This window comes from Rhipicephalus microplus, chromosome X (genome assembly GCF_043290135.1).
Source record: "Rhipicephalus microplus isolate Deutch F79 chromosome X, USDA_Rmic, whole genome shotgun sequence".
Taxonomy (NCBI): Eukaryota; Metazoa; Arthropoda; class Arachnida; order Ixodida; family Ixodidae; genus Rhipicephalus; species Rhipicephalus microplus.
The window spans coordinates 170,505,401-170,529,857 of NC_134710.1; the positions used below are offsets into that span (position 1 = coordinate 170,505,401).

The 24,457-nt window shown below is 42.0% G+C and overlaps 1 protein-coding gene across 5 annotated transcripts in view; it reads left to right on the top strand.

The window, feature by feature from the left end:
- The window catches only part of AP-1gamma (adaptor protein complex 1, gamma subunit), a 154,125-nt gene that overhangs the window by 60,060 nt on the left and 69,608 nt on the right, over window positions 1-24,457 (top strand). For all 5 annotated transcript variants that reach the window (XM_075878193.1, XM_075878195.1, XM_037428585.2 and 2 more), the window contains exons 6-9: window positions 6,633-6,728; window positions 12,474-12,653; window positions 15,474-15,643; window positions 20,483-20,623. In XM_075878193.1, coding sequence (XP_075734308.1) covers window positions 6,633-6,728; window positions 12,474-12,653; window positions 15,474-15,643; window positions 20,483-20,623 — 587 coding nt within the window. The remainder of the gene's footprint in view (window positions 1-6,632; window positions 6,729-12,473; window positions 12,654-15,473; window positions 15,644-20,482; window positions 20,624-24,457) is intronic.

A 24,457-nucleotide genomic window follows, 5' to 3' on the forward strand; every position in this document is an offset into this window, starting at 1 on the left:
CAGATGCAAAGAATCAATATTGGGATCCACGCAGAAATCGAACCCAAGCATTCTGCATAGCAGCGAGGTATCTTATCCCAGAGCAACACCTGGTCTTTAAACTGCTTCTGAAAAAGATCCTATGCAGGCGTAATATCAGTCCAACGCCAGTTGGGGTTGCAATGCTGGTTATCTAATTTTATAACAAAGCAATATACATTAAATATGTTCTCTACGATACTGGCGTCATGTAGATCTAACGTCAATGGTTGTTTAAGTGTTGGCTCTACTTCTGTAGAAGTGTGATAAGCATGACTGTATTTCTATGATTAAGCAAACTCTGTTCAAGTGTTGCTCGATCCTAAAAGAATTCGCTAATGAAAGTTATGTGGGATATGTGGGATCGCACTGTAAAGTCCACCTCCTTGTCGAAATACCGACATATGTACTCCAATGCGAGTGCTGATGTTTCGTGACCCGTTAAACGCCAGTGTAGTCAATGTGCTTGGTAAGCTCATGACGTGCACACAGCTACTACACTTACAAAAACATGTCAATCACCCTCATAACGCCTTGTCCAAAGCGACACAGGCAGCATGGACGACTACTTGCCGACTTCTTCTCGTGAAACCGATTCCTACAAGTTGTGGGGTCTGTGGAAGTTTCGTCTGTGTTCCATGAGTTTTCTAGTTTTCTACAATAAATTTCAAGAGGGAAATCTGGTACTGGTGTGCATGGGAGCTTCAAGAATGTCTAAGCCAGCTTCCGCATTACCTATTCCATCCTTTTGGCTTTGCATGCCTTCTTTTGTATAATAATTATAATAATAATAATTTTTAAGATTCTACATTCTAAAACCAGGTCTAGTGGCTAAGGTACTCGGCTGCTGACCCGCAGGTCACGGGTTCGAATCCCAGCTGCGGCGGCTGCATTTCCGATGGAGGCGGAAATGTTGTAGGCCCGTGTGCTCAGATTTGGGTGCACGTTAAAGAACCCCAGGTGGTCAAAATTTCCGGAGCCCTCCACTACGGCGTCTCTCATAATCATATGGTGGTTTTGGGACGTTAAACCCCACATATCAATCAACATCCTAAAATCATGGCATGATTATGAGGGAAGGCTGGAGCTTCAATCACCTGTGGTTCCTTAACAGGGGTGGAAGTCCTGCGCTGATTCAGCCATTCTGCGCCAATCTGACCTGCTGTGCCCAAATGGCAGTCTGAGACCTGCCAGGTCGTCTAGTGGCTAAGGCACTCTGCTGCTGACCCGCAGGTCCTGGGATCGAATCCCGGCCGCGGTGGCCACATTTTCGATGGAGGCGAAAATGCTTAAGGCTCGTGCACTTAGATTTTTAGGTGCACGTTAAGAACCCCAAATGGTCTAAATTTCTGGAGCCCTCCACTACGAGGTCTCTCATAATCATATCGTGGTTTTGGGACGTTAAACCCTAAAGAAGAAAGCAAGAAAGTAAAAGCCAATGTGTGTGTGCAACGCGAAATTTAGCTGGGTCTTTTCATCAACTAAGGGACTCTATCTTTTAACAGCGATGCTATCAGTCATACTCGCCTCACCGTTGCTGAGCAACCTTACATCACGGCGCGCGCTGTGTGATGGAAACCATATTGAGCCATAAAGACTGAAATAAGTAAGTTTAACCAGCAAAATGATCACTGCAACAGCAACAAATTGTGATGTAATGCCGCACGCGCTTCTTTCTATTTTTGTGACAGCCCCCCCCATTACACGTGTAACAGCTGCCGATCACCATGAAAACCATCTATTTAATCTTGGAACTTTTCGATGAGATTACGCGCACAATATTTACATTACTTTGTTCTGGAACTTACGCGGCCACTAGTGGTAACACTACAATCTCCGATGTATGTAAATGCTGATACGCTTCACTGCTTGGGAAAATATTGATGGCCGACGCTCAGTGTTCGCCGCTAGCAGTCAACAGCAGCTGGTATAGCTGGTTGAGTGTTGTTTCATTTTCCGGGCACCCAAATAAAAATTAATGAAATCTTCCTAAAGGGATCCCTGATGAGATGCGAAGCAGCAGCTTTGCGTATGGCGATTCTGCTGAGGGCATGCAACGCTTTTGAAACGTTGCCGACAACGACGACACCTAGGATTCCCCGGCTTCCGCTGTCGGCGCTACCGCTCGGCTTCCTTGGCTCGCGTCTCGTCGGTCATTGGTCTTCCACTGCCAACGCTTGCGTACAGCTTCCCTGGCTCGTGCCTCGTCGGTGCTGCAGGCGTGATGTCGGCATTGGCGAACTCAATCTGCTCTACTAACCCTCGCAACGCCGGCAACGGCAAGGTTAGGAAATCGTTTCAGCACATGTTTCAGTGGGCGAAGCAGCTTCGCTTTCCGATGTCCTCTCTATCGCAGATAATCGAGCTGAAAGGTTCACTCAATTTGCGCTTGAACGTTGCAAGCAGTGGAGAGGGTGAAGCAACAGAGAGGTGACATGTGGCGCGGCAGGCGTGAGAGAGAGCGACGTCATCATGCACTGCGAGGGAAGGCGGGACCTACTTGGCACTGCCCCAACACCTGCAATGAGGGGAGCGCGGTGCGGGCGTTGGCACGGAGACAACAAAACACAGGCCTAGCAAAGAGCTGCTTCGCATCTCAGTCATCAAAACGGTGACTGTTGCCTTCGTCAACGTCATGACTGCCCCCCCTCCCCCCCCCCCATACGATATTGCGTAACTGTACAAAACAGTAGTGTAAGAGAAAAAGTACGGCCGCTACAGAGAGGAATGCTCTTCGCATAATCTCTTCCCGTTGAGAGTGCACCACGTAGAAGAGTGTCCAAGCTGGGCGCTGATGTTTGATGAAGCAGTGCGCGTGTGCCAGCAATCCTGGCTGTGCCCACGGAATCGAAGTTCACAACTGCTGCCCGAGTGACCCCCCCTCCCTGTTTCTTTTCATGCTCGCTCAAGGTTCAACACGCGGCAGGATGCTATCGCGTGTGCACTTTGAGTGGCAGAGATTGGCTGCCTCGTTTAATTTCTGCTTGAGCAGCACTCGTCGCCCCCGCTCGCGCGATTTCACCGGCGGTTAGAACTAACGGCCCATGGAGGATGTAATCAGCTTGCATTTAACGGGTAACATGGCGTCAGCGGCCAAGACCCGTCAAGTGTTCATATATAATTCCTAACGCAATGCAAAAACTTTCCGCGTCATCGTCTAGCAATGGCACGTCTAGCGCATCTAATTTTTTTTTGTGGTTCTCATGTCGGCTGTGGCTCTTCAGTGACCTGGAAGATAAGTTTTTAAATTCGTGTTTTCTTATATTCTTGATGGGTTTTAAGTAAAGTAGGAAAGTGTTAGTAGCTCATCTCTCTTGAGTTGTTATTCATGTTCATGTTGGAGCACGTTAAATAACCTCAGGTCGGGGGTTGCAATTTCCAGAGCCCTTCACTACCGCATCTGGTGGTTTTGGAACGTGAAACCCCACATATCAATCAATCAATCAATCAGTCAATGTTCATGTTCGATGCTCTGTTTCAATCAGATTTTTAACGTTGCATTAGTTCAGGATTAATGTCTTTAATTCGTCTGAGGTCTTGTATACTATCTAAAGTGTTGCTTATGTATTTTCTTTGAGTTGCTGCGCTTTCAGTTTTGATGTTGAGTTTAGTGTACAGACATGCACACACACACGCACACACGCATGCATGTGTGCATACACACATTCGCACATTCAATTTATACACACACACGCATACACACACACATTCAATTTGTGGTAAGGCTGGCTGCTTCATCAGCATTGAATGTTAATTAAAAAGCACTTATTTTTTGTGCTTACCAGAAAGCAAAAAATTTAATTAACAGTTATGTGTGACCCTAGAAAGCTGCTGCAGAACTAAAGTTCATCGTTCCAAAACACATCTTTTGGTGCTCCAGAGCTGCTCCAAAGCTGCTCCAAAACAGCATCATTCCTGCTACCTGAGCTGCTCCAAAAGACTGAAGCCCACTTCCTTTCCTATTAACTCACAACTAAATCTTGGTACAAGGGCCTTCCACCACTTTTCTTCCATTAAAACGTGGCCTCCATGATTGGGATTCGATCCCACAACCTTCTCATTTTCAATGGAGCACTGTAACAATCAGCACTGTAACATTCAGCACTGTAACATTCAGATGTAATGTAAAACATTGCATTCTATATGCAAGTTTATAGTAATTATGCATGTGTGCTGTCTTATTGCTTCTAAGCTTTAAGGACAATATTACTGAGAGCACAGCTCATCATTCTCCTGTTTGCTAAGCAATTTCTGTCCGGAGCATCCTCTACTAATTTTAGTAAGAAAGAGCACCCTCTGATAATTTTAGTAGAAAACTTCATGCTTAGATCATAGCTTATGGTGACTACTTTTGTTCATTATTCTTTTCACCTTTGTTTGTGGTTGAGCTGAAGTCACGCATTCATTATTACATGGATTAGGCACTTACTGCAACGAATGATGAGAAAAAAAAAATTGAATTTAATCATTTCATTGACTTTTGTCTGATATTTGTGACCCCATATAGCATGCCTAGGGACTGATTGTGTGATAATGGTGGTATGGTGGTGTGTGTGTGTTGTCTGAGCGTTCGGAAGACAGAGATTCCTGCTGATGCTCTGAGAAATGGCAGGCTTCTCAAATTTGTTCAATTCTTATTTTTGTGTAACAATGTAAAGAACTTCTTTGTGTTGTTCATAATGGTACACTATCATGTGCCCGTGAGCATCATATGCAATCATCAGAGCATGCATGAAATGCTTTGAGACCTGTTGTGCTGATTTATTTGCCCATGTTGGGCGGAGGGGGGGAATTGATCTTGCATTGGCTTACCCCCTCCACATGCAGTATCAATCAAATGTCAGCTAACCAGTCCAACAGGTAAGGCATATGAGAAAATAAGTTGGGCTTTGCCTTCAATTTTATTGAAGTGAGGATTTGAGTTATAAACATACCAATGCACAGCTGTAGTGTGTTACAAAAGGGAAGCCTAGTGTTCACGTAATAAAATTTCTGGGAAAGCTTCACCACGAAAGTTATTCTAAATTCTGAAAGGTACCGCTAGAACAGTTTGTGTTATCTTTTTCTTGACACCTTGACTGCTGCATGCATGCAGAAGTCGCATAGGTTGGTGAGTGCAGCTAGCAATTTATAGTAAAACCATTGGACACATAGGGCAGTGTACTGTTGGTTTGTGACCTATTCATGGATGCTAAACGTGCCTAGCCAATTTTCTTATTGGCTTGATTACTGACATTGAAATATGGAAAATCAAGCTTAATCATGCCCTTATTAGGATTAATGGATTAAGCTATGCATGTTGCATGTTGAGGAGCAGATGCTAATAATGGATTTCTTAATTACTGTGCTTATGCATTAAATCCTTACATAGTCATTTTGATGACTTTTCATTTTAGAAAGCATAAACAAAAAGAGAGGTGCTATGTAATGCACATAAATGTGCTTTTACATGGAGTTTACTAGTTTTGCATTTGTACTTGAAACGTGTTCTTTGGTACTAGTGCTTCAATTAAAAAGTTATATGTAATTGTGTGAGCTTGCATCATTATCTGTGCTTTCAGCAAGTGGCATTCTCATTTTTTAATATGCGGTTGCATACAGCTCCTGCATGGCGTTACTTGTCCAGCCTGCTTAATTTGCACTTCTTGAATTGTAGGCCTCAGTTGCATGTAGACATCAAGATGTGGCATGCTGGGAAACAATCATTTATTTATTTTCATTTTAATGCTATAGAAGTGCTTGGTTTGAAGCACTGTTGCAAAGGTTTTTTCAGTGGAAGCTGTTATTAGATCACAGCATGGGCTGTTTTTGGCGCCTTAGTTATACGCCGCCGATGTTTGTAACCACCATTGTTCATAAGGAAAAAAAAAAAAGCAATAAGGAAAAGTATCTAGGATGGAATGGGTTCAAACCTAGGACCTCTCCATGGCAGCCGAGTATTCTAATATCATAGAGCCATGCCGGTGCTCGAAGCTTCGTTGCAATATCCTATAGAGGTATTATATTGGAAAGGAATCATGTTAACATGTGTAATGTAGCGTGGTAGAAGAGTAAAATAATCAGGCATTACACATTGGGAATCCTGCAGCCAGACATCAGACAATACCAATTACATAACAAGTGGGTCATTGAATGCTTCCAGCCCATTATTAAGGGCTCAACCGAAATTCATCTTCATCAGCCACTGTATCAACAAAGTGCACATAATGTTTTGCAGAAGCAGAGCTGGTACCTTGCTTCTCCACAGAATGATGAATAATTTCACAGTGGGTGCTTCCTTGTGTGCAAAAATTAATTTATGCCATATTGGGTACCTTGCAAGCGTACCTGTATTAGCAGCCCCAGGAGAGCTTACTACTTTTCTAGAAATGCTGCTCTTTCAGCTTTCATGTAACTGTGCGGCACTTTTTAAGCAAGCCAGGTGGTTTTTATTTTTTATTCTCACCATAAAATGGCAATATTAAACAGAAAAAAAAACTGTGTTAAGAAAACAGGATTCATTGCTACTTAACCTTCTTGGTAAAGCTGTAGGCATGCTTCTGCTTTATTTCCACTAGTGGTGTTAATATTGGTAAGATGCTGAGGAATTTGGGTTTTGCATTTGTTATTTGCAGTTGGTGCCCAATTTGGTGCGGATTCTGAAGAACCTTATCATGGCTGGCTATTCTCCTGAGCACGATGTCTGTGGCGTCAGTGACCCCTTTCTTCAGGTATGTTTCACCATGTCCATAACAGTGGAAGGGCATGCACTAGCCAGCCCTCAGTTATTTCGCAGAAATATGACATGGGACGCTTAGAAAGCTATGGTGTTGCCATTCTTGAGCATGCGCATACACATTTTATGTCTAACTTTTTTTCGCCCCGCCGCGGTGGTCTAGTGGTTAAGGTACTCGGCCGCTGACCCGCAGGTCGCGGGATCGAATTCCGGTTGCGGCGGCTGCATTTCCAATGAAGGCGGAAACGTTGTAGGCTCGTGTGCTCAGATTTGGGTGCACGTTAAAGAACCCCAGGTGGTCGAAATTTCCGGAGCCCTTCACTACGCCGTCTCTCATAATCATATGGTGGTTTTGGGATGTTAAACCTCACAAATCGATCATCAATCAATGTACATTCTTTTCCTTCTTTGCATGACATTCAGGTGATATTTGTTTTTGTTTTTTTGTGCTAGGTTTCCTTTGTGCTTGATTTTTCAGGCCGAGCTTTTTCGGGCCATACGCATGGTGTGTACAAGTCTTTGAATACCCTCTTAATTGAGGATTCTGTTTTCAAGGGCATTCGAGATTTCTGAAATTTTTATAATTCAATATCGTAGGTGTAAGGCACAACTAGCGTGCTTAGCTTTGTGACTATTCTTACCGCTATTTGTATGCTTTAACACCCGGCATGCATGTTTTGCATTAAAGCACAACAAAGTGCATCATTAGAGTGTACATAAGGCCCTCGTAAGATTTTTTTACGTTTGAATGCATGGTTTGGCAATATGTACAAAAACAGTTTTGTTTGCATGAATGCTTCTATTTACGTGAGTAGTAATTGCAGTGCTGATTGAAGTTGACTTGCAGAAGTGCATTGTTGATATTGAAAGTCTTGATGAACATTTGGTATAGCAAAGCGCTATACTTTTGCAGGGGATAAAAGTATTGCAGCTGTTTAATACACACAGCAATGCTATATACCCTCGTTCAGTTGTCACCTGTCCTGTTAATAAGGAGGCAATCGCCGAGCTAATTTCAAGGGCTGACGTATTGGTCCCCCGAACTGCACCACGAAAGCGCGGTCCTTTTGGTGGGCCAGCAAATGCCGGCTGTGTTCCAAAGAACGAGGCAGAGCTGAGAGTTGATAACAAAATCGAAAATATGTTCTCAGATAAGGCAGAACAATCGACACGCAAACATGTACACTCGGCAGTTATCCAATACAATACGACACCAATCACAAGATACTCGAACGCTCAAAACAACAGGCATAAACAAAAACACATGCTACAATGCGATCAGATGCATTAACTAACCAAGACACCTATAGACTAAACTATATCGGTCAAGCATATTCAGTACAAAGTTCTCGGAAGAAAGCTTGAATGCTTCTTTTTAAGAAAACACTCAAAATCCAGCGCGGGTCCTCGTCTGGCTGCGTACGAGGTTCTCTTCCAGGAAATTCTTGCGTCGTCCACTGACCGCACTTCAGTAATAAAACTTCTTCGCCAGTAACACCTCGGCCACTCACGCGGTGTTTCTGCAGAACATGTCTTCGGTCGCTGGCATGAAACACACACTTATCTCCTGCTTATAAGACAAGCCTTCGCCCGCAGGTGGAAAACACACTTCATCTTCTCTTCGCCACCATCCACTGCTTGCTTATATACGTTCACCCTGGGTTCTTGAAGTTTCGTCTGCTCACCGCACAGACAAAGCTGGGGAAGGAGTGGGACCTTTCTCGAAAACACCAGGACCCGTGACGCAACTAAGGAGTAACTCACCCCTTGCTTTTCGACATTTCTAGAGATTGCTCGGCGATAGATGCGAGGAGGTTGATTGACGTGGTGGCGGCGTTTTTGAGGGGGAAAGAGGCGCCCGCGCGGCATCCTTTGATATTTTTTCTTCGTTACGCTGGCGTTTGTCGCGCCTGTGTGGTGTCTGGTTTTCACGTAGCTATTAGAACTCGAGGCGCGCGCTTTCTTGAGTGCTCGTTTAAGACATCAGTCATCATCATCATCATCATCAGCCTGACTACGTTCACTGCAGGACAAAAGCCTCTCCCATGTTCCGCCAGTTAACCCGGTCCTGTGCTTGCTGCTGCCAATTTATACCCGCAAACTTCTTAATCTCATCTGCCCACCTAACCTTCTGTCTCCCCCTAACCCGCTTGCCTTCTCTGGGAATCCAATCAGTATGGGACATTAGTATGTATTGGTAATGCACGTAATGCTTTTGCAAGAATTTTAAAGCCTCTGTATGTGCAAGGACAGAACTGGAAAACCCCACAATTGAAGAGAAGGACACGAATGCTCTGTGCTGGTTTTGGTGATGCTACCACTGCGACATTTGTGCTAAATTGTGTCAGAATGCGAACCCTACTATATCCTGCTACATTTATTCATAATATGGTAATCTGCACTGAATGGTGGCATGCTCCATCTATCAGAAATGAAGTTGTGCTTTTTATATCTTAAGGGGCATTGCAGGAGCTACTGGAATTGTTGCACATGTTCAGTTGGAGCCATGCCAAACTACAGGTAGCTGTGCTGCTGTTGTCATTGTCAATTCTTGTGACAGTGATGTAATGCCTGTTTTATTTTATGTAAAATCTCTGCAGAAGCTGTAATACTTGTCACTGTGCGACTCACTAGTATTTGAAGTGGCAAAGGCCTTGACACTTCCTTTGCAGTGTGGCCGGTGCACTAGACCCGTGTCATCATTTGAGGCATATTTTACCACTAGCCCGAATTGTGAGGTCACAAACAATGTCCATGCTATCAGCATGACAGAGCATTTCTGATACTTTTAAGAAATGAAATGCAAGCAAGCAAACAAGCCAGATCATAATTATTGTTGTGGGACAAAGAGACATACCTTTCAAGCAAATGTGCATAGAGTTGAAGTGCAAACGTGACCAACATTGCCAATTGTGAAAGCGCTGCGGGCATGCTGCAAAATAAAAAAAATACCATGATCCTCTCTCAGCCTCCTTGGTAGCTACAGCGTTGGTCATAATGTCACTAATGTTATGAGGGATGTGACCTGCAGTAGATGCTTAAAAAAAATAACCCATTTGTTTGCTAGCAGGCACGCACGCTCGCTGTTCTTACTTGAGTTGCTTGGCGAATGATGGAGATAGGCCAGCAAATGGATGGAGCATAACAAAGGAAAGAGCAAAACAAGCGAGAGTGGTGTCTTCATCATCAGACGCTTACAACTCTGCTATTTGCTATTATGGCACCATTTCAAAAACTTTTTGCCACTACGTGTTCGTTGTGGTACAACACAACTAAATTTTGACCAATGGTTAGTTCTAGTCCTTTAACCTGCCTTCTTGTTTAGTGTGTACACATCCTACTCACTTCAACCACTGCGGACGGAATTTCATGTTCCTCATCAACACCATCGATGGGGATCGTGGATTTGTGTGGCCATTGAGGGCTGTGTCACAATTAAACTATTGTCTGCCACAACCACTGTGAACAAAACCATAATTGCTATCGACAATAGATAATGGTTGCTGGTTTGAAGGCATATCTTTAAGGTAGTGTCACATGGGACATTGAATATAAGAATACTAGTCGCAGTAAAGAAAACGATGAGGTATATAGTTTCATACAATAATACCTAGAGGGGCATCTGGTGCTAGCGTCTACGCGGACTCCCTCAGTGGCGTTTGTACTCCCATGGGAATTATGGGAAGTACAGGCTTCGGATCTGCTTCAGATGGATCGCGTTCTTAAGATTCGTGACGCTTGTTTGCCAAGTGTAAAACAAAGTACTAAAAAATTATATCTAATTGAAACTTGATTCATTCATTTGTTCACAAGCTTTATTGTAAAAAGTTTTTGTGACCAGGTGGTAGAAATGAAACCGGAGCAAATTTAATTACAAGGGTATGCATTGCTTTGCCATAGCGTTCCAGATTTGGCATCAAGATTTAATGAATTATTTTTTACAACACTTGAAAACAAACACCTTTATTTTTCTCTCGAAATTATGTGTTACCTATTTATGGAAACAACAGACCCGCTTACGAAAAAACCTGAACTCGGTGTAATTTTTGGCACTGGCATGAAACGCTTTATCTATGCTCAATGGTGAGCATAGATACACTTAGCTTAAACTGTCAAATAAGACTTGTAAGGCTAAAAAACTGCAGCGAATCTCAGACCGAGTGGTCTTTAGCCTTTTTGAACAACAGAGGCACTGCTTCAGTGCTTTGCACCGCGGCCCACTGCCCACTACCCACGCTTCGCTAAGAACAAAACTGAAAATGCAGAAAAAGATCCGTAGACAGACCGCTAGCTAACGCAATCCAATCTGAAGCCTGTACTTCGCATAATTGCCATGAGAGTACATAATCGATGTGCCAGACTTCTCTTTAGGTATTGTTGTATGAAGCTCTATGCAATAAGACTTCAAGGAAATAGAATAGAGACAGTGAATGGGGTTAATGCGTGTCTTCGCACTTGTCTTGCTTCTATTTTGTCTCACTCTCTTTGGTTTTATTGTTTCTTTCAGAGGTTAGCTAGCATGTCATTTTTAGAAAGCAGGGGAAAAGGCAACACCTCCTCTCGAAATTAGCTGTTTGTTTCTCTAAAAACCATATTGTAGACAAGCAGCTTAATGCACATTCTGCGCGCGTGACTTGCACTGCCTTCGAGATTTAGTGCGCTGTTTGTCAGTGTCTTCCAGAATGATGCTGTTTTGTTATCCTATTTCCCATGATGGTTGCTAAGCATAGTGTTCCTGTCACAAAACTTAAAGCATGAAAAAAACTTGAGGCGTGAAAAGAGAGAGAGAGAGAGACTGGGAAGAGACAGAGGAGCACCAGCTACGAACGGCTTATTAACGCTCAAGGGCTCAAAATCAAAGAAAACTTCTAGGCATGCCCAGTGTCATGTGAGCATGACATTAGCACATCATCAGAAGAGCTATTCATTAAAGCACAATTCAGATGTATACACTACTGTTGTAGGCCCGTGTACTCAGATTTGGGTGCACGTTAAAGAACCCCAGGTGGTCTAAATTTCCGGAGCCCTCCACTACGGCGTCTCTCATAATCATATAGTGGTTTTGGGACGTGAAACCCCACATATCAATCAATCAAAGATGTATACACTACGATGTGTCACTGACACTGGCAGACTCTTTTCTTCCAACATGACCTGCCACAATGGTCTAGTGGTTAAGGCAGTGGCTGCTCACCCGCAGGTCACGGAATTGAATCCTGGCCATGATGTAGCTGAAAATGCTTAGGCTGTGTGCTTAGATTTAGGTGCATGCTAAAGAATCCCAGGTGGTCAAAATTTCCAGAGTCCTCTACTATGGCGTCTTTCATAATCATATGGTGGTTTTGGCATGTTAGACACCAACAGATATTATTATTATTATTTATATTGTCTTTCGGACATGAAAGGCTTCAAAATGTTTTTTTAGCTTTTGTAGACCATCTCAAGTATTGGGAAACATCGCTCTCGTGAGCTGGACTCGAAATGTGTTGCAAAATGCACACCGTCACTATTGGGCGGGAAATTGAAAAATGAAAGTTTAGCTTTTATTTTTTTCTGTATTGATAAAAACTTGTGATGGGGAAACTAACGTTGGAGTTCTCAGAGTGCAATTTATTATTGTAAACCAAGTCACTGTTTCACCTTAGTGCCTTTTTAAAATAAGAGGTTTGCTAGCACAACTGTGCCAATTTATTAGGGCCAGGAAGCACAGCAGTAAAACAGGACTGAAACTTTGTTGCAGGTGAAAATATTGCGACTGCTACGACTGCTGGGCCACAATGACCCTGAAGCAAGCGAGGCCATGAATGACATCTTGGCTCAAGTTGCCACTAACACTGAGACCAGCAAGAATGTGGGCAATGCTATCCTGTATGAGTCTGTTCTGTCCATAATGGACATCAAATCGGAAAGTGGACTCAGAGTATGTATATTTAGCAGTGACCATCTCAAAAGAACTTGTAAAGGGGCCATAAAAAGAAAATGAAGCTCTCCGGTAGTAATATTTACTGCTTCATTAAGCATTGGGCATGCTGATTCCTAAATATTTCGGCACAATATTCAGGCTACATTTAGTAATGCCCGTTTGAAATATTAAAATTTTTGCAATCTGAAAACGACAATTCGTCGCTGCTGGTTGCTATAAGCATTAGCAAGGTGGCGTCATCCTAGACATTTGAAATTGTAATCATATTAACAGATGCTCTACAATAATGAAAAAACAAATTTATATGAAAGCAAGGAAGTAACAAAAAAAATATTGCAGTGATTATTTAGAGGTGTGGTTAAAGTCTAAAAGCCAACTGCATTCTACTTGACGAATGAACATGAGAGGTGTCTGAAAAGCTCTTGCATTAGCTTCCAGCAGTTTCCAACAGATGGGGCACTCATGTGGACTTTTTCAATTCAGGGCGATACATGTGGGCACAGGAAGTGAAGGCTCATTTTAAAATTTTGTATAGCAGTGTAATTATCTTTGCGAGTATTAATGTCCGATGGTCAGCATGGTCTGTGTGCATGATATCTTTATGGCACCACAGTCCAAAATAGTATGATGCTTTGAACCTCAGTTTACTATGGCTCAGCAGGCCTCGCTGGGTCGCCATGTCTTGTAGATGACAGATTTTTGATCGGCTGACTTGCCATGACGTGAGCTGTAGAGTCAAGTGGAACGTGGGCTGGGGAATCGAAATTGTGGTTTGATAGTTTTTAAATAAGGTCAGATGATGTATTTAATTCTGGTATAGTACTGAAGGGACAGCCAGGATTCCGAATACGTACATACCTGAAAGTTTTTAGGAAACGTTTCATGACCCCTTTAACTGTTTGGGGATCTGGTCATGCCTTCATAGTAAATATATGTATTTAATTTCTCTAGCATTGTTCATTTAGTGCAATCAGCAACATTGAGTTGTATCCCAAGTCCCTAGTTCGTTTTTATGTTATGGAAAAAGAAAATAAAAAAGTATTTATTTTAGTAAATTTCTGTTGTTTACAATATGTCAGCATTTAGTCTTAAACTTGTTAGTACTTACTCTTACATGGCAATTACTGTAACTTTGGCAAACAATATCATTAAATTCTAAATTCAAAAACACTCCAGAAAGTAAGATTTTATTTTTATTAACTGTATGTCGGGCTTCTGTACTGTGCTGATGTATTCTGGATGCTCTGTAACCTTATAGATATCATCCTGTGTTTCCAATCATTTGGCGTTCATTGAGATTGGTCTACGAACAACACTAAATGAAAAATGCTTGATGTAGTCTTTGATAAAGTAAGCTGAAGGTATAAAGATAATTTACTCAGCACAAAGGTACTGTGTAAATCATGTGCAGTGTAATATACTGTGCTCAACAAATGAAACAGGATAATCCGTCTGCATGGAAACCTGTGCTTTTTTTCGCTCCGCAAATGAGTACTGGGAACTGAAAGCTGGTTTGCTCTGGTATACATTTAAAGTAAGAGTTTGATTCAGCATTGCGACAGCATTTGACCCCTGCGCAATCACTCGGCTCTAATCGGTCATATAAAACATGCTGGCCCCCACATGATCCGATTATCATGTTTCATTTGTTGAGCGCTCTACCTGCTGTGTGCTGTTTCTTTTTGAAGGAATTTGCTCACATTTGCCAGCCTGTACCTAGCTTTTGTGTGCATGTGCTATCAACATTCAATGTTTAATTTTATAAGTAATTCATTTTGCATATGCACAGGTGTTTTACCTGTTTTGTATACAATATAATTGCTTCATTAAAGTTATTATGTAGCTCAGTGGTTCTCAAATGGGTGTCCGCCGACACTAAGGGGTCTGCGAAGCCATTTGTGTGATCCGTGAAACCCTCACCCACTTAAAAAAAAAACGGCGTGCTTAAAACGTGACGTGGCACAGTTGCGCTTAAACTTTGTTTGAGTGGGACTGTGTCGCGTATTGATGAACTGTTCAAAATGAAGTGATGGGGCAAGTTTGATGTTTTCGGTAGCAAGTAAAGGCACATGTTTCACGCTCCAGTTGCGTTAATTTACTGACGTTCTCCGCCTCCCTCCCCTCTGCTGCAAAGGGTTCCCCATTGCTTCTACTAGTCCACAGAGGGTCCACGACACATCCATGGCTGAGAACCACTGATGTAGCTTATGCAAAACAAAAGTCACACTTTTGAAAGCTTGGACTCATTATGCATTTCTATAGTTACTCTTTTTGTGTTTGCACAAATGGTCCTTGAAACACAGGTTGAAGGGAAAGCAGAGCAGTCATTTAGCCATAGTTGGGCAATGATGAAGTCCTTTTTGTTGCCTAAGCACGAAATTTTGATTCATTGTTGGCATTGTTTTTAAGGTTTTCTAAAATGTATCAGTGAAGCATATTTCTCTGTGGTTACTGACGGTGGAGTGATAAGCAGAATCATCGAAGCCGTACTAGATTTTTCTGGGTTGTTGGAATGTATATAGAAAACTATTGAAAAGCTATTTGCTAGGGCTGTGATGAAATTGCTGTGTGACATCTTGTTTATGGCATTTTATAGCTTTTTCCAGCTCTTTCTTTTAATTTTTTGTCAACATGTACTAGAACTAATTGCTGCTGCCCTTTTGGGATTTGATTTATTGTCATAGACTGTATTTTCTCATAGTAGTTTTGATCCCACTTCTGTTAATGTATGTACACTTTGATGCAAGGGTGCACATTTTAATGTACTGGCGTTTCATGCTTTATTTTTTTCTGACACTAGTTACTTTCTATTGACAGATATTGGGGGTAAACATTCTGGGCAGGTTTCTCCTCAACACGGACAAGAACATTCGCTATGTGGCTCTGAATACCCTTCTCCGGACAGTGCATGCAGACTACACAGCAGTTCAGAGGCACCGCAATACTATCCTGGACTGCCTGAAGGATCCTGATGTTTCAATTCGCAGGTACTTCAGTGCTTTGTGAACCATCATTGAAAAAGTTGTCAGGAACTTAAAGTTAATTTTTGTACAGTTGATTGGTTTTTCTTATACTTGATGAGTGTGTGTGTGTGTGTGTGTGTGTGTGTAAAGTTAATTTCTGTACAGTTGATTGGTTTTTCTTATACTTAATGAGTGTGTGTGTGTGTGTGTGTGTGTAAAGTTAATTTCTGTACAGTTAATTTTTGTACACACACAGTTAATTCAAATTCAAACAAGATTAAAAATTTTTTGGTTGGCCCCAATGTATATAAGGGGGTCGTGGCAATGGCAATTGTAAATTTGGCCAAAATGTCCAGTTTTTCAATAATTTTTTTCTGTAATCCTGAGAGCATGTTTTACATTATAGTGTGATTTTAGACCAAAATAAGTTGTAGAAGTTGAGAAACAAGCATTTTAATGGTGGGCAGTCGTCAAAAGCTATGTGAAAAGTCTGCATAGCAAAATGCAAATTTGAAGCTTTCCCTTAGCACAGTGGCACCATATTGGCATCATTATAAAGAGGACAGATTGGAGCTCAAGATAGAATCAATGCTGCATTTCTCCAATGAAAAATAAAGCAAGCCTCCTTCCGAGTTCCGTTTTATCTGCTTGTAGCTCCAATTTCTTTGAGCTCCATTTTCTCAGCTTTCATTTTTTGAGCAGTTGCTATCAGTCATCCCTGTGCCATTTCACAATAAATTAAGCTATAGTAATTCTGTTTTCTGCACTTAAATTGTGAGACATTGGTGAGTGCCGTAACGCTGTTCATATTTGTGTGCACATCATACAGACTTTGTAATTGGCTTTTTGTAAAAGATGTTGGTAAGACAATATGTCCAGGATACTTACAAAAAAAATGTTTGTGTGGTTACCTAAATATTAAAAATGAACCAATGGCATTACCACACAAAATGGACCCTTTTGAATATCCTTATGCAAAATTTTTGACAAATTTGTGTCTAATTAGCTAATTAATTTTGAGATGACAATGAGAGCTTACTTAGTGTTGTAACTCAAAAGTTAGATAGCTCAATACCGATTTCAGTTGTGATATCAGCACAACACATGACATCTGCATGCCGAATTTCATCCCTTTGGCTTCATAAATAACAAAGATAATTTTCATTGCTTCGTTCCCCCTTAAAAGCTTCCTAATTTTAACTCCATCATTAGATTAATTCAAACTTTTTGCAGTTCCATACCAGAAAATATCTGCTGCTTTCCCACTGCTATTTAAAAATTTGCATGCTTATATAATCTTAACAGTATAAAAATGAAAAATAAGCAGCTCAGGCCTTCAAGGAAAAAGGCTTTGCTAGTAAACAAATGTTTAAAACAAAGTACGTGCATGGTAAACCGTGATGCCTCTCACTGTTTTACAGAGCTTTGTGCTGAAGGCACATACCTATAGCGAAGAAGCAGTTGGAAATTCACGATTTCTTTAAAAGATCTGATGAAATGTGAAATGGGTGAAATGTGAAAATCTTCAGGGGCCTATGAATTTAAATGCACATTTAACCTGTGATTACTTCAGGTAGTTATAATTAATTTGGTAACCACCATTATGATTTGCCTCAGAACATATATATCGGTCATGATATACGGTAACTGTCGAATTTTATGTTTGGACAAAACAAGCTTTGTCTTGACCTTAGTTTGAGTATTCATAGGTCGTATTTTTTCTCTTTGCCGTGTCTGCAGGAAGTAAAACATTTTTCCTTCTGTGTGAAGTATTTGAGAACATAACTTCGTGAATGCAAGCAATATAGCAGACTTGAAACAAAGGATTTCTTCCTAAACCTTCAGCGTTTTTTTTTCTGCCATCTTTGGGTGAATGTTGAATAAAACCATCTGTAGTCACCTTAACTATTGGTGAGCCCTGTTGGCAGTAATATTCACTTACTTGGATAATGGCTGCATCATTGGATCTGATTGTGTGTGAGGATATTGGGGAGTGGCTCCATAGTGGCAGTCTTTAGTGAGTTTTTAGCTTGGTGGGGCATTTTTTTAGTCTCTTTCCCAGCTACACTACCTATTCATAGCAATGTGGCTGGTTTATGTAAGGAACAGAGATGCCAACCTGAGGGTAACACGAACACTGAAGTTTGCAGACAGCCACTCTTAAGTCTTCCGGGTCTTGTGTGAGTAAGCAAGTTGAACACTTACGATTGTCGCCTAGTAGCATCTTGCTTACATAGTTTGGATGCTGTATCAGCCTCTTGATGCTGCCCTGCAAGGGCTTTGATAGGCAGCATGGTTTTGAATGGAGCTTGTCGATGCATTACTGAACTTGCCGAAAAATGTCAGTGGCAAGAGCAGACAAGCATGTTTGCCTCCTCTTGCCGTTGTCCTTTATATTAGTACAAAAGTGGCATTTCGTTCTATTTTACAATGCTCTGCAATGATCTTTTTCCTATGATTAGCTGTGTATGAAATCAACTGAAATATATCGAGGAATTGCTAATTGATTTGGCTACCACTAGGGTGTCTCGCTGGATTTACAAGTCATGTTGTACACTTTCTTTAATTTCTTGATTGCTAAAATGCTGTTGTTGGCAGTATTGACATTTTAGATGTTCTCAAGCATTGATCTTTCTTTTCAACAAAATATTTTTCTTCATGGCACCTTGAGGGGGGATGAGTGCTTTAAATTTTTTTATTTATTATCCTATCCCAATGAAAATTTCTATGTATGTGTATCATTGAATGGAGATTTCGAATCTGCAAATGGGATTCATATTTTTTGTTTAGGAAAAAGAAATGGGAATTAGCACTTCATAGTTAGGTAATTTTTTACAGGTCATTATGGTAATTTACAAAACAAAAGGTTGCTTATCAGAACTAAGTGGTTATTCCAAAAGGTCCACCACTTCAAAACAGCTGTTTTACATCCACGGGCATCAGCAGAGGGGTGCAAAAGAGGCACTTGCCCCCCTCAAGCTGCACTAAGAATGCCTTCCTGCTCAAGCTGCACCAGCAATTCCACCCGCTCCCACTACAATGAAACACGGGTTTGCACCCCCAAGACGAAATCCTGCCGACGCTCATGCTTCCATCATAAGTAATTTTTAAACTTAGAACGTAAAAATTACCATCTGATAATTAGTTGGTATTTATCAAATAATTATGATTCCATCAATGTTGATAAAAAAAACAGCTTGAGCTTGCAGTTTAAGTGCTGTGGGAAAGAATGATACAAGGTTTGTTTAAGTGTGTTCACAGAAACTTCCTCGAAACTTCCGTAAGGCAGATTCACTGCCTAAAAGGAACAGTTGAGAAAATTGAGTTTCAAGCTTTAAGAACGTATGTTTTAAATTTAATCTTTTCTGCCTCAAGAAAAATAAAGGCGAAAAATCTTCATCATAATCGGGACTATACTTAAAATTGCAATTTCTGAAAATCATCATATTCTACATTTTTATATTTTACGAGCCTCTCCCCCCTAAACATGAAAATTCGGCTTAAAGGAACTCTGAAGTTGACAATTCAATCAGTTTAGAAATATAAGTTATTTCTTTAGAACTCTATCGTCACTACTTTCACCATTGTTGGAAATAGTAACTGGCAAGAATAATTTCATTTACCTTCCTTGCAGAGGCACATAATCGTGCCGTGGGCTTATTCAGGCGGTCTGTACCCATTTTTCAGGCAAGGCTGAGTGTCAATGCCTATAATCTTAGTTTTTTAAATTATATGACAGTTTTCAATGATACGACTCTGTCGTATAATTAGGGTTGCACTGTTTTAGTTTTATAGTAAGTTGCACAGTTTTCATTTTGTGCCATGACATGTGTACAATATAGTCCATTTTGGGCAAACTATTTGTGCCATTAAACTTTTATGGTCCTCAGCTCATAAACTCTAGAATGCAAATAACTATCAAGAAAGTGCGTATAGGACATTTTAATGTATAAAAAATTGTAATCTGAGAATGCTTGGAATTCTCAGCCCATACTTATTACTTGCTTTAGCGTTTTAATAATTATACAGGTGATAGCTAGTTTTAAAAAAGATATTTACACTCTTCACATGTTAAGAAATCTGTGGGCAAAATTTTATCCCGATTGGTCTATCAGAAGTACTAAAAACGTGATGTCACAACTCAAGAAGTTGCCCGAAAATGGATCTTGAGAAAAACGCATTTTGAAGGTGTGAGAGCTCATATATATGGCTAAGATATGTTTTTTTAATTATTTCTTTTATCATGATGGCTTGGCTGGCAACCATTGTTATTTTGAGCAATTGGCTCTACTGAACTCCTCATGCGAAATGCAGTGGCAAGCAGTCAGGTGACAATTTACAGAGACTCTAGACAATGAGCTCTTTTTAGTTTTTGGTAGCCACTTTATGCTCTTTAAAGGCGATTTTAATGTACTTTGAGTTTAATTACAATCCTCAGTTTTTAATTTTTTTATAGTGAAAGTAGCGAAACCAAACTTGTGAAAGCAAATGAAAACGACAAATATGTAATTTCGGAAAAAATCTTACATTTTTCAACTTGCATCCCCTTTTAAAACTTTAAATGAACAAAGCAGGTTTAAATGTGATGAATTTCAAGATGATACCTCCTGTATTTTCTTTCTTGTACATTGCCTAGCTTACCTAGTGTCTTTTTGCTGTAAAAAAGTAGTGTTTCCAGCATTTTGAAGGTGTAACTTAATAGTGTGATGTCAATTGTTTTCCTTTTTATTGTGCCTTTAAAGTTCATTTCAGGGTTTAGGGGCAATAAATGCAGAAATTGATGTCTGTAAAGACACCGATTCCTGTGATCAGCTTTGGTTGTAGTGCAGACTGCTTGAAACTTCGTCTGAATTTTTTATGCAGACGTGCCCTGGAGCTGTGTTTTGCACTTATCAACACACAAAATATTCGAGCCATGACGAAGGAGTTGCTGGTGTTTTTGGAGAAGGCTGACCCCGAGTTCAAAGCCCTCTGTTCCTCAAACCTTTTCATTGCTGCAGAAATGTGAGTTGTTCTGCTTTTTACAGTTATTCAGTTACAGTTATTTGGCAGACACCTTCAGTGTTTATTTATTTGATATATTTGATATCAACTCCTGCTGGAGCAAGCCAACCTTTGTTGTGTATTTGTGTGTGTGTGTGTGTGTGTTTTTTGTTGGTTTTTGTACATGTGGATGATAGTGGTTTGGCAGTGCCGATTGTTTCAGGATGTGCTTTCTGGTCTGTTCAGAAGGTGGCTTGCAAGAACTCCTTGTAAGCTTGTAAAAGTGTTTGTTTTGCAGTCAAACCTCAGTACAGCTATATCATGCTTACTGTGCAAACAAAACTTAAATAAATCGCAAAATTTTTTTTCAGGTAGGGCTTTTATGTCATAACAGGGAAAACAACCATGCAGGTTGCAATGGCAGCCACGGTGCATAATACATAATACCGTAATACCGTATTTACTCCCATAATTTGCGTCCTCGCCTAATTTGTGTGCGGTAATATTGAGCCAGCTTTACTAAAAAGTGTGTGTGTGTGTGTGTGTGTGTGTATATATATATATATATATATATATATATATATATATATATATTGTCAAGGTTCACCGTAAACAGAACAGAGACATCGTTTATTCATAAACCAATGGCGTGTTTTATGCAGCAGCCACAAGCAACGACACAAACACAAACACATCGTCTTCTTTGGTCAATGTCTCATTTCACGAGACTGTTGGAGCGCACATCGTCTTAGTTTTCTGCTTATCTTGAGCGCGGCATATGCCTTCCCTTAAAAGAGCATCGCCCCAATGCTGTAGCTGAGCCAGTCATTCGTGCATAAAATCACTCTGTAGAGGCGACAGTCCTTCGCAGAGTCACTTGCTTGTGTATGGTTTAATGCGCACTATATGCACAAGTTCAGGTCCGTGCTGGAAACGCCTTTTTCAGCTTCTAGGACTACATTGTAGGTAACGTCACTTAGTCGTTCCAGCACTCGATAAGGTCGGAAGTATCCCCTAAGCAACTTTTCGGATATTCTCTGTCTTCGTACAGGCATCCACACCCATACCCTGCCCTGGTTTCGGGCGTTACAAATGTATGACATAGATTATAGCGACCTGCGTCGTACTCTTGATGTTTGTATATTCACACACGTGTGAGCTGCCTGGCTTCCTCTGCGCCTTGAGTGAACATGTCGGCACTCGTTTCATTCTCATCACATTCGTGAGGCAGCATCACGACCAACATCGTCCTTACTTCTCATTCGTGAACAATGCTGAATGGGGTCATCTGTGTGGTTTCTTGTCTAGCAGTGTTATATCGAAACATTATGCAAAGTAGAATCTCATCCCAATTTTGGTGCTCAGTGTTCGCATATATTGAAAGCATGTCTTCCAGAGTTTTGTTGAGCCGCTCAGGCAACCCGTTGGTATGTGGATGGTAGGCTGTGGACTTACGATGAATAGTACCACATAGCACTGACACATGATCTAAAACCACGTCCGTTAATGCGGTTCCGTCATCTGTTATAACGATCGACGACGCACCGTGTCTCAGCATAATGTTTCTATGAAGAATCGGGCCACCTCCTCTGCTGTGCCTCTCTGGATGGCTTTTGTCTCGGCGTAGCGAGTAAGGTAGTCGATCCCCACTATAACCCAGTGGTGGCCAGCACTAGAGGTAGGAAGTGGACCCAAAAGGTCCATTTCAACCTGGTCAAATGGCGTTTGCGGAACCTGCACTGGGTGCAACAAACCAGCTGGATTCATCGGAGGTGACTTGCGCCGCTGGCAATCGAGGCAGATCCGAACATGATGTTTCTCAGCAGCGGTGAGTCTAGGCCAGTAATACCTCTCCCGAACTCTGCCCAGTGCACGCGTGTAGCCTAAATAAATGACCAGATGTGACCTCGTTAAGGCACGCTTGCAATACCTCAGAACAGAGGGCGGTAGGGATGACAAGCAGGTAGGTGGACCCGTCTGACGGGAAGTTCATTTTGCAAAGGACATTGTTTTGCAGACAGAACGACGATAATCTTCTTGCAAAGGCTTTGGGCGGGTTCTGGCTTCGTCCTTCTAAATAATAAATCAAGCCAAGTAGCTCAGGATCGTTTTGCTGGAGGTCTGTGATGGTTGACGTGCCGAGAATTCCGAGGAATGCTGTCTCTTCATCAAGAGAAGCAACCGACTCTTATCGGTGACCGAGACGGGCAGTCGGTGTCCGTATGTTATTTTCCCGACTTGTACACTATTGTTATATCAAAATCCTGTAGTCGAAGGGTCCAGTGTGCTGCTTGCCCGGAAGGATCTTTGAGACTTGTTAACAAAGTGAATGGTAGTCACTGATAACCTTAAATGGGCGACCGTACAAGTATGGCCAAAATTGCATTTTTCAGTCAAGTAATTTGTTTCTGTGTGTGACAGAGTTCTGCTTGTGTAAGCGATCACTCTTTCCTCGTCGTCCTGGTGCTGCACAAGCACAGCTCTGAGGCCAACATTGCTGGTGTCAGTATGGAGCATTCTAGGGGCTGTCTCATCGAAATGGGCGAGAACAGGGGTCGTGTGTAGACATTGCTGCAAGTCATTGAAAGCAGCTTCCTGTTTGTCGCCCCAAACAAATCCAACGTCACACCTCGTGAAGCGAGTTAAGTATATTGACTACAGTGGAACTTTGATTATACGTCCTCCGGTCCTGCGACGACCCGCGTTTTACGACGAATTGGCTTGGTCCCGGCAAAACCCCCATAGAAGTAATGTATTGAAAACCTCAATTCTACGACCTAATTTTACGCCGGCCCCGCCTCGTACGACGCTTAGCTGGACTGTCCGAGAAAAAAAAAGAAACCTACGATGACGCACGCAGGCTGCCGCGCGAGCACACTGCGGCCGGATGAAAAAAAGTCAGGAAACCGAGGAACCGAGTTCATTCCTCCGTACGTTCTAGCGCACTATCCGCGCTGCCACCACTGCCACCACAAGGCCTCTTCAATTTTTTGACATGCTGTCGGCCATAGCTAGCCAGCGTTGTCCAACGTTGTCCAGAGCCAGCCGGAGCGCATTCGTCTTGCTTAGTTGCATTGCACTGCGCACTTCCGTTGGGGCCTTTTTTTTTGTTTTGTTTTCTGCCTTCTTTTGGGTGGTTTTGTAGTGACAGCTGTGAGCAGGTAACATGGCAGATAATTTCGAGCTCGCTTTCTAGTATGCGATAACTTTCACTAGATTTCGCGTCATTGTACCGGACGTGTTGAACGGCGATTGTTGAGCCTGTCTACGTTTGGGACAGCCGCGGGAACCGGAACTACCTGCTGTCTAGCTGCCAGAGGGCTGGGGAGTTTTAGCCCCTCGCGATTGGTCGAAGCTAGCGCAGACGTACGCGCGTGCAAAAATCGAATGGGCCCACTGCTTTGTTGCCTTTCAGTCATTCCTTCACGTGTTTGCCTTATCGGTGGGTTGTGCGCCGCAGCTGCTGCGTCTATGTGCAAAATTTTTAGTATTCGGACATTGGCGTGCGAGGAAGCTTTCTAATTCTTGGTTGCGAGTGCTGCGTCTCCCAATGTGGCAGAACCGAAAACCGCTGACGCTTGGAGAAAAGCTTCGCATAATCGAGGAGGCGGAGAAAAGAAGCGGAGCAACAAAGGCCAGCATTGCCCGCGACCTGAACATTTCTGAGTCGTCGCTGAAAACGATCCTTGCAAAGAAGGACAGCTTCCTACTAAATGCGGCAAAGTTCGGCCTGAACAAGAAGGCCGCGAAAGATGGCAAATATGCTGCCATGGAGACAGCCCTCGTTGAGTGGTAGCGTCAGGCCCGCAGTTCAGGAATTGCCGTGGATGGCGCAATTTTGAAGGAGAAGGCGGA